This window comes from Quercus lobata, chromosome 2, assembly GCF_001633185.2.
Source record: "Quercus lobata isolate SW786 chromosome 2, ValleyOak3.0 Primary Assembly, whole genome shotgun sequence".
Taxonomy (NCBI): Eukaryota; Viridiplantae; Streptophyta; class Magnoliopsida; order Fagales; family Fagaceae; genus Quercus; species Quercus lobata.
In genome coordinates, this window is record NC_044905.1 from 21762102 (window position 1) to 21772138 (window position 10037).

The following is a 10037-nucleotide window of genomic DNA, read 5'->3' on the forward strand; positions in this document are numbered from 1 at the left end:
GTGCGTGTGTGTTAGTAAGCATTGTCCATTTTCAATCCAAAAGACTCGCACTCTGGCCCGACCCACAGTCTAAACGCACCGCATTAGGCACTCAATCGCTCCTTTGCATTTCGGGTCCGAAAAAGAAAAGGAGCTGGAGAAATCTAGACGAAAGAGAAAGTGAGAGAGAGAGAGAGATATCAAAATCAAAGAAAAATGGGGGAGTCTTCACAATCTTTCTTCAAGAAACACTATGAGGGGGTCAAGGAATTCTGGACCGAGCGTTTTTCGTTCTTGGAGAACTATGGCAGGTTCGTCCAGCGTGAAAAGCCTCTCCCATCTTGGTCCGACTCCGATGTTGAAGAATTCATTGCTTCCGACCCCGTTAATGGATTCACTGTCTGTAACTCTCTCTCTTTTCTAACTCTTTGTTCTATTCTGTGCTTTTTTTTAAGTTCTTTTTGGCTTTTCCTGATCTGGGTATTTGTTTCTTAATGGGTTTGAGCTGTTCTTTAAATTCTTAAATTGTTGTTGTTTTAGATTGTGTCTAGTAGATTTTGGCTTTGATGTGATAACACTCATCTGGGTTGGTCTTATTTTGGGCTTTGACCATTTCATTTTTTGTCTTAGTGTTTGTTTGTTTTTTAACCATGTTACACGACAAGCACTTTTCTGTTAGTGATGGCGATAGACTGGTTTTTATATTTCCGATGATCTTTGTTGGGTTTTTTGATGCAGATTTTTTACTTGGGTTCTTTATCTCTTTAAACTAGATTCTTTCTCATTATATATAATTTGGGGATATATGCTGCAGACTGGTGTGATTCTTCGTGCGTGGAAGCAGTCATAGATATGTGATTACTCATGGTCAGCGAGTGTGATTTTATCAGTAGTGTGTTTGGATTAGTTTATTTGTTTATATACAGCTTTTTAAAGCAAAAGCCTCATATTTTCTAGGTACAATTGTATTTTTGCCAACTTTAAGTATCAGCAAATGAGTTTTTTTTTCAGTAAAAAGCTAATCCAAACTCCCTAGAAGTTGTATCTCCAAAGCAAGAGAATTACTTCTTTAAGCACACACCTCATTTTGTGCGTAGGCTCTAGGAGAATTTAGCGTTCAAGGGCACCTTCATACTTAAATAACACTGCCCATCCATTCTCCATCTTGTCTATAGTTATGCTTCTCAAAAGCAGCAGAAATGACGATGTGCCAGAAGACTAAGGAAAGTATCTGTTTCTAGCTATTAATCATATGAATTTATCAACATTGTTTTGGGAGTGACTAATATTGATTGGGTTTTTGGTGAAAATAAGTTTTGGTTCCTCCCTTAGATATCTTTAAGGTAATAATATTATAAGTTATTATGCTATTATTCAAGAACAGAGCTCACTTCTGTTAATACTTAAAATTGTGTCAAAGTGGAGACTAGTGAACTTGTGATGCCACCAAACTTTACTGTATGCCTTCATTCTGCTTTCTTTGATCTAGGAGAATGAGGAAAGATTTGTTGTGTTGGGTGTCTGCCTCTTTCAAATCTTGTCAATACATTTGGAGTGCGTGCTTTACCTGATTCGGTCTCTCATGCAATGGAACTTTGCCAGTTACATGGCTAACATGCAGGACCTTCTCCCTCCTCTCAGGTCTAATATGTTTATGACATGGATCTCTACTGGAAATTCTTTTCTACTCTTGTAATCGTTGGTTGAGAGAGGGTGTAGGGGGAGGGGGGGTTCAACTAATTCCGAGGTGCTCCCCTAATCTAAGGAAGAGAAAAAATTGACCCTCCTCAACTGCTAAGATCTTTAATGTGGTTCGTTCAATTTTTGAAAATTACAAATAGGACCTCCTTGTAGTATGAAGTTAGATTGAACATTATGACTTACTTTATTCTTGTCTTCCTTGCCATAAAATCTCAGCCTTTTCTATTGCTTGTGACACTTCTTAGAATTCTTAAATAGGGAGGATTAAATGATCTAAATAAGAGTGTAGCAGTCCCAGTTGGAGATGTTGAAGGATTGGAGGAATTGGCTGATAGTCTTTATTGTAAAGGTAGGAGTTTGCCAATGAATTATTTGGGTATTCCCTTGGGGTGTCTTTCAAGACCATGACAGTGTGGAATCTTATTATTGAGAAAACAGAGTGAAGATTGGCAGTATGGAAGAAGTTTGATCATTCAAAAGGGGGATGACTAACACTACCTAATAGTAAGATATCGAGTCTTCCAAACCACTACGTCTCGTTGTTTATATTTTTCATGTTTCAAACAGAGTAGAGAAGTTGCAGAGGAATTTTTTATGGAGTGGATTGAGGGAGGAGTTCAAGTTTCACTTCATAAATTGGAATGCAATTTGTTCTCAAATTGATTTTGGTGGTTTGGGGTGCATAAATTAGTTCTTTTAATCAGGCTCTTAGGGAAATGTCTATGGCATTTTGGGGGGAATGAAGAGACTCATTTGAGGAGGCTGGTCATTGCATTAAAATATGGGCTGGATGGGGGAGGTTGGACTATGAAGCCAGTGCGTTGAACTCATGGGTGTAGCTTATGGAAGAGTGTTAGAGCAGGGCAGGATATATTTTTTAGCCATGTATGTTTTGAGGTGGCAACATGTGCAATTTTGGCATGTTAGGTGGTGTTGGGCTCTACCTTTGAAGGAGTTGTACCTGATCTTGTACCCTTTGGCAGTTGACTAGGACGCTCTCATAGCTTCATACTTGGAATGCAATACTGAAGGTACGGAGAAACAGGGATTTCTGATTCAGTTTGATGACTGGAAGGTGTTCTTGGCTCCTTCCATACTTGGATTACTGTATCCAAAAGTACCAAGGAGGGTGGGCCTTGATCGAATGGGGTAGAGTGTATGAGGTACAGGGGCATTTGATGTGTGATCTTACTATGGTGTGCTACGGGCGCTAAGGGAGATCTCTTTTCCATAGAGTGGAATTTTATATGTCAAAGACCTAAAGCGGGTAGCTTTTCTTTTTTCTTTGTGTGTGTGCGTGTGTGGGTGTACAATAGTGTGGGGGGGAAGATTTTGACTAATGATAATCTTTGAAAGAGAGAAATTGCACTAGTAAATTGGTATTTTTTTTTTTTTTTTGTAGGTGTAGTGGGAAGTCCATGAATTATTTGTTTCTTCATTGTGATTTTGCCAATGCTATGTGGGGGCCATGTATTTTGACTTTTGGAGTAATGGGTGCTGCCATGTAGAGTTTTTGATTTACTAGTTGGGTGGAATGATTGGTTTGGTGTATGCTTTTTATGCTGTGTCTAATGTGGCTTTTGTGGTGGGAGCGGAATTCTCAAACCTTCAAAGATGTGGAATTTTTTGAAGAGCTGTTGAGGCTTTCATTTCTAAAATTACTTAGTGAAGGGTCAAATGCCCTGGGTTTTAGTGAGTAGTGACCATGGTACTGTTATGAGTTCATTAATTTGGTATCCTTTAACTGTAATTCTTAAGGTACAATTCTATAGACTATCTTGTGCTTTGTATTGTTCACGAGGTAGATTTTCTGGAATAAAATCATTTACTTATTAAAAAAAAGAGGAGGATCAAATGCGCGTACTATTAGAGTTACTTTATTTTTGTTTTTTTTGTTTTGTTTTGTTTTTTTTTTCCATATGAACATGTTAATAAGGTTATTTTTGTAATCATGCCATAAATCCTAATATAAATATTTGCTAAGGTGAAGGGCTAATTACGGCAGCCTAAACCTCAAATCTCTCTTCATTCTTTTTCTGTCTTGCAACCCTAATATCTCATATTTCACAGCTCAACTCATACCATATTTAAGCTATTTCATTTCATTATAATTTTAGTTATATGGCAGCCAGCCATAAAGCAACTGTAGAGATGGAGCCAAGTGACCGCATAGCATATAAAGAGACCCTTCTGCCTTTCTTGTCCTTCCTTGATATGATGAAATTTCATGTTTTTGTTGAGGGAACAAAAGAACATTGGTAAAAGTAATAAAGAAGAATACACCAATTAGTCTCATGAGAATCAATAGCCAATCCCAACACTTTTGTGATGGTCTAAGGCTTTGTTGTTATAGGGTGTTCTTTTTTTCTTTTTTTAATGCTAACTTAACTAGAGCCGCCTTCTTGGTTTATTCGTAGATCTTTTTGAAGAAATATTCATGTGCTTCTCTGTTTGTCTGAGATTACGTTTTAGACTTCTAGGCGTATATGATGATAAGCCTTGTTGGGTTTTTTTTTTTTTTTTTAAAATGTAGAAAAAGGTAATTAGTTAGCATCACTGATGCGCTTGAGATCAATAGCATATACAGCACTTTTCGTTGCCAAAATCATTATTTGTACTTTAATTTGGGTACTGACTTGAGCAGATGCTTGCCGTGACCTTGGGTAGTGACTGTATTTGGATTGACTAATATTTTCATTGAGTGATTTGTGGTTAAATATTAATCTTTGTACTGTAAAGTATGTTTCTGTGAAATGTTTGATTCATTTTTTCTTCTTTCAGCTGAAAACTGCTAGGGAAGCAGTGAACTTTGGCCTTACAGGAAGTGTTATTGGAGCAGTCTCTACTGCAGGTGTTGCCTGGAAATATTCAAGGAGCTTACATGGCAAGTCTACTGACTCTTCTTTCTAATAGCTGTTTTACCTTTTTATACCAGAATACTGCTTAGGGATGAAGTTGTTTCTAACTTTGATTTATGTGAAATTGATTACAGTGATTACTGATTTTTGTTGTTTAATGCTTTGAGGCTCTGGGAAAGATTAATTTGCTTATGGAACACTAAACCACCTCTCTCTATTAGTGTATATTTTACTTCTTTTTCATGGTCATGTTTCACTGTATCCTAATTTTGTTGAGGGTGCATTAAACCTCACCAAAAGGTTCACTTTTTGAAAATGCTTGTGTGAAGAAAATAAATTTAGCTGAAGAATATGATAATATGAATATTAATGGATGACAATTGATATTTAAAGACTTTTGTGTCTTGTTGGCTTGCCCAGGCAAAGAGAGAGAGAGAGAGAGAGAGAGGAATTTTGGGGGGAAAGAGAAGTGTGTGTGTGTGTGTTTTTTTTTGGGGGTGGGGGTGGTTTGGCTGTGTCTAAGTAATGTGGTGCACTATCATGCAAAGTTCCTATTGGATCAGGAGCTTTGCATGCTTTAGGTGGACACTAATTGCAAATTATGAGGATGAGAGGTTTTTTTTTTTTTTGGGAAGACATTCACATACGTCTTATTTGGAATGTAATTTTTGTTCTTTGGAGGCATTGACAAGGTTTTCAGTGTGTGACACCAATTTCACAGCCCCCTTTGCTTCTCTTCCATGTCTGACTTTGTACAAGCTCAAAATGGTTTTTTTGGTATTTTCATATATTAATTATGTGAAATTGCTCACCTGGACTAATTATATATCTAAAAATCTAGGGACACAAATTTTCAATACCTCTTTTCACAATTGTTGACCCCAAAAATTTGGGATTAAGGCTGCTTGTTGTTGAGGTGGAATGTTGTGATTGCCTGATTGGTGCATAATAAAGTGGTCAATGTTGGGTCTAAGTGGTAAGTGATGTTACTTTAATCACAACTTGTTTCTTTAGCAAATTATAAATTAAAAAAAAAAAAGAAAGGGAAAAAAGAAGAAGCTGTGTCCCTAGCATTGCTCATCATATATTTCAAATTGCTGACAAAGAACTGATGCGTGTATCAATCAAGGGTAGGTTCTTGACAATGATTGAATGGGACAAATTGTTCACCGTAAAATTTCTTTTACGGGGATTTGTGTATTATGGTTCTTACCCCTCCTATATATGGCAGGTGCTGGACTGTCCTTTCTAGCAGGAGGTGTGTTTGGTTGGACATTTGGACAGGAAGTTGCAAACCACTGGCTGCAACTCTACAGGCTGGACACCATGGCTGCACAAGTCAAGTTTATGGAGTGGTGGGAAAAGAAGAGTGAGGGACAGTCTTAACTGAAACATTACATGAAGAGTGAAGTGCAACTTTGTTTCCATGTTTTCAATAAGTTCACCAGGGTTACAAATGTAATGGTTGATTGAAATACCTTGAATATGCTTAGATTCTTTTGAAGTAAGGCAGTTCATCTTCTCTCTTTATGAAACAAAACTGATTCCAAAGTGACCTACTTGCAACCTGTTCTGCTTTATCTACTTCTGTTTAAAAGGTTGAATTTTGATGATGCTGTTCTACCCAATCTATAATAAAGTTTTGTTGCACAAAATTAGTGAGCGCATTAGTAAATCAGTGCCCCAGAGGATGTTATGTGGATGAAATAAACCATGGCCCCCCTGCCTCCGCCCGTTTAAAACGTATGCAGGGAAAATCCATAAAATTTCTGGCCTCTCTCTTTTGTGATAGATCAAACCTTGACAAATTCAATGGCCTGCGTTTGGGCAATTACATATTTACCATGTTCATTGTAAAACTCGCATTTCAAATATGTATACTTTGCCCGTTCTACATGTACATAGATGACGCATGGTTCATGCCGTAAGTTTGAGTCTTTTGGATTATAATAGTTTATTTGTTGATCCATTGTAGCAATTCTCCATAATGACTAAGCTTAAACAGATGTTGAAGATGCAATAATAATGGAGGAAACTCAAAATGGTTAAAAGGATGACTCATCTATTGGCAAATAGTCAAAACTCAAGTGCTAGTGTAGACTCTTCTGGGTCCTTAACACCACACATCATTAAAAACACACATACGAAACTTTCTTATTACTTATTAGATGAATGGACCATTTCAATTTTCAAATTTCAACAAACTCGCAAAAATTGGTAATATCTCAGCAATGTTATTTAGGCCAAGCACCGACTGCCATTCTCATGTGATGAGATTGACAAATCTTTGGTCATATCAATGTATGGATTTTGTATACTTGCTTCATAATTGATCTTGCATGATACCAGCACGTGACATGATCTCTATAGACAACACAATAATTTAAGATAGATTTTTTGAATGTGATTTAATGACTATATTTTTTATAATCTTTTTCGGATTACTACACTAATCCCACAAAAAATTTACTTAAAACAACAGTTAAACCCCAAACATAGGAATCCCACGTCAGAATGATGATTAAGAAGAAGATAATGTTTGCCGAATCGGATACTCTTCCTAACTACTATAGATTTACCCTTACGTTATATCACGAATACATATATAGTAATATACCAGCACAATCTCCAAAAAGATTTCTACCTATGAGTACAATCAAATTTTGTAATGCGTGAAATATTGTTTGTTTTGTAACGTGGTTCTTTATTTAGCAATTTCGATTCCATGCAAGAAAGAATTTTTGTTTTTTCAGTTTTGGCGCTTAGTGGCTAAAGCAAAAAACTAAAAGGTGTTCAAGTTATACTGTACAACCATGAATCCTTAATCAACATAAAAGACCCCAAACAAGTAGTAGAATTCAACATACCAATTCACAAAGTTACGGTGGTGGTTGGGCATCTAAACTATTTTAAATTGAATTGAGTAACCAAATCATATTGATTACAACAGCCGATAGCATGGTATAGAGAAAAAAAAAAAAACCATACATAGGATATAAAGCAAGTTGCGTCTTTCTGTAGGTTAGAGAACAAACAAACAACAACATCATCAATAATCTTTTCACATTAAAAAAAATAAATAAATAATCTTTTCACAAATCTTTGGTGCTCCAACTCTTTTGTTTTCTTGCTCTTTTTCTTTTGTGTGTGTACGTGTGCTTTGGATCTTGGGTTGTTGAATGGTTTAATGATATATAAGGATTTGTTAAAGAAAAGGGGACTTGGATTTTGATTTGATTAAGATCAGTGGTAGTTCTTGATGAGAGCGAAACATGTACAAAGCTGAAGTGAGTGATGAACAAATTGGAATAAAAAAACATCAAAATCCCGAAAGTGAAGGCTTTATTTGGATATGTAAAATGTCAAGAGAGGGAGAGAGAGATTGGAAATGCAAAGCACCCCATTAATTGAGAACAAAGTACCCAAAACCGATTGCATCTCTTCACTTGTCGATTGTTACATCCTTTGTATTAGATTACTATCTTCATTGGTATAAATATTTTTTATTAGTTTCATCAAGAGAACCCACTAATTTTCCTAGACGACAGAACAAGGGACCATTTCAATCCTTGCTCAAGTCCTCTGTTTTTTATATTGTATAGATAATTAGACTCAAAAGGAGGAATAAAGGAGTATTGCCATTTGCCATTATTGTATGCTTTGGCAAAGAGAGATCATTATTTTATGCATCTAAAACCCAACTTTTATAATATATTGACGTTAAAACTTTTTTGGATCAGTTGTGGAGGCTTATGCATTATAGACTTACCTATAATACCTTATATAATGTACAACTTGTGGACTCATTTATTTACTATACAATGTATGATTTACTTTTCTTTCTTATTATTATTTGATGGTAGAAAGAAGAATTACTTTTTTATTATTATTTGATAGTAGGAAGAGAGAGGAGGTAAGATTTAAACAATGGACATCTCCATTAAAAACATCAAGAGATGTAAATTGAATTACAAGACTCTTTAGGTACACTTATAGCACCATTTTCTTTACCATACATCCAAAAATAACAAAATTTAAGTATAATTCTTTGGGTGTTATACAAATTGTGACCCATTAATCAATATAACCATATCATTAAATTTAATTCAAAATTCCCCCCCCCCCCCCTCCCCCCCCAAAAACTCTTTAGGACTTTTCTTCCCACCCCACTCAATGATTTATACAAATTGTGAACCATTAATCAATGTAACCATATAGTTAAATTTAATTGAAAAATCTTCCCACCACCCTTTAAGATCTCTTCCCACCAAAAAATCCTCGCTTCATCATGAAAATAATAATTCATCATTCACCTTGATTCATTAGTCCCAATACTATAAATTTGCAAGATTTTGTTTACAAATGCCTTTAATATAGTTGTTAAGATACATTTAATGCTTTATTAAATAATACTTTTATACATTTTTCAAAATATAAAGTCAAACTGTACACATTAAAAACAAAAAAAACACATATAATCATAATAAATTTATGTGTGTAAATTTGTTAACATTTGTATTTTAATTTTGAAGAGTGCACATTACAACTCATAACGAGCATTTATTGGTTTTGCATTTATTACCCCTAAATGTAAAACTAAAGTTTAAGTCAATAAAAAATGGAAAATGCTAACGAGCATCCTAAGGGCACTCATTAAGAATCCAGTTAAAGAAAGTTTTATAGAAAAAGAAAAAAAAAAACAATTAATATTTTGACAGCTTTTATCATTTCTCATAAAAGTGATGTTAAAACTTTCTTAAAATAGATTCTTAACTAAGGGCACTCGTTAACATGACCCATAAAATATTTATCCAATCACCGCATATACTTAGTGTAATGACCACTCTATAAGTATAAATGTTTATAGAATATAGAAGACAAAAGTTAGGATTTAAGTCTCCAGATGAAAATTTTACACACATATACAATTAGATTAAGTTAGAGTAAAATTCTTATCTTGTATAAAAAAATTTACCTAAGATCAATCAGACAGTGCCTCCTATACAAGACTTGCCACTCACTCACTCACTCTCCAACAGTTGCAAACTACGAGGAGCTCTCTCTCTCTCTCTCATAAACAAACTTTCACACGCACCAGATTAAAAGAATCTCATGAAGGTGGCCTTAAAGATGTTAACTAGAAATTTCGAACTTGAGATCTCATAAATATCACATGCAGATCTCATAAATATCATGCAGGAACCACTAAGCCAAGATTCTTATAAACAGGCTTCTAACATTGGATGAGCTATACCACTACTTATCCATCTATCCAGAAACACTTGTTATTTGCATGCTTTTTATAAGTCAAAGAGAGCAGTGGTAGCAAAGAGCAAGCACAGGACAGCACACCTTAAGTTGTCAATTTTTCTTTCCTGGAGATATTTACTTAAAAGGTTCACAAGTTCTGATAAATAGGGGCAAATTATGAAGTGGGAATTGCATGGAGCACCATGAAAACCATTAGTCACACAAAAGGATTCCATTTAAAGCTACATA

The 10037-nt window shown here is 35.2% G+C and overlaps 1 protein-coding gene across 1 annotated transcript; it reads left to right on the forward strand.

Moving 5' to 3' along the window:
* Positions 1 to 6149, forward strand: LOC115974952 (succinate dehydrogenase subunit 6, mitochondrial). The gene is made up of 3 exons (XM_031095538.1): positions 1 to 378; positions 4462 to 4564; positions 5770 to 6149. The coding sequence occupies exons 1-3, from the start codon at positions 196 to 198 to the stop codon at positions 5922 to 5924; spliced, it is 441 nt and encodes a 146-aa protein (XP_030951398.1). The 5' UTR covers positions 1 to 195; the 3' UTR covers positions 5925 to 6149.
* Positions 6150 to 10037: the final 3888 nt, after the last annotated feature.

Excerpts from the sequence above, each read along its gene's own strand:
- LOC115974952 (XM_031095538.1), top strand. The coding sequence starts at position 196 with ATGGGGGAGTCTTCACAATCTTTCTTCAAGAAACACTATGAGGGGGTC. Across the intron at positions 379-4,461 it reads ACCCCGTTAATGGATTCACT|CTGAAAACTGCTAGGGAAGC; the intron begins GTCTGTAACTCT and ends TTCTTCTTTCAG. Across the intron at positions 4,565-5,769 it reads ATATTCAAGGAGCTTACATG|GTGCTGGACTGTCCTTTCTA; the intron begins GCAAGTCTACTG and ends TATATATGGCAG.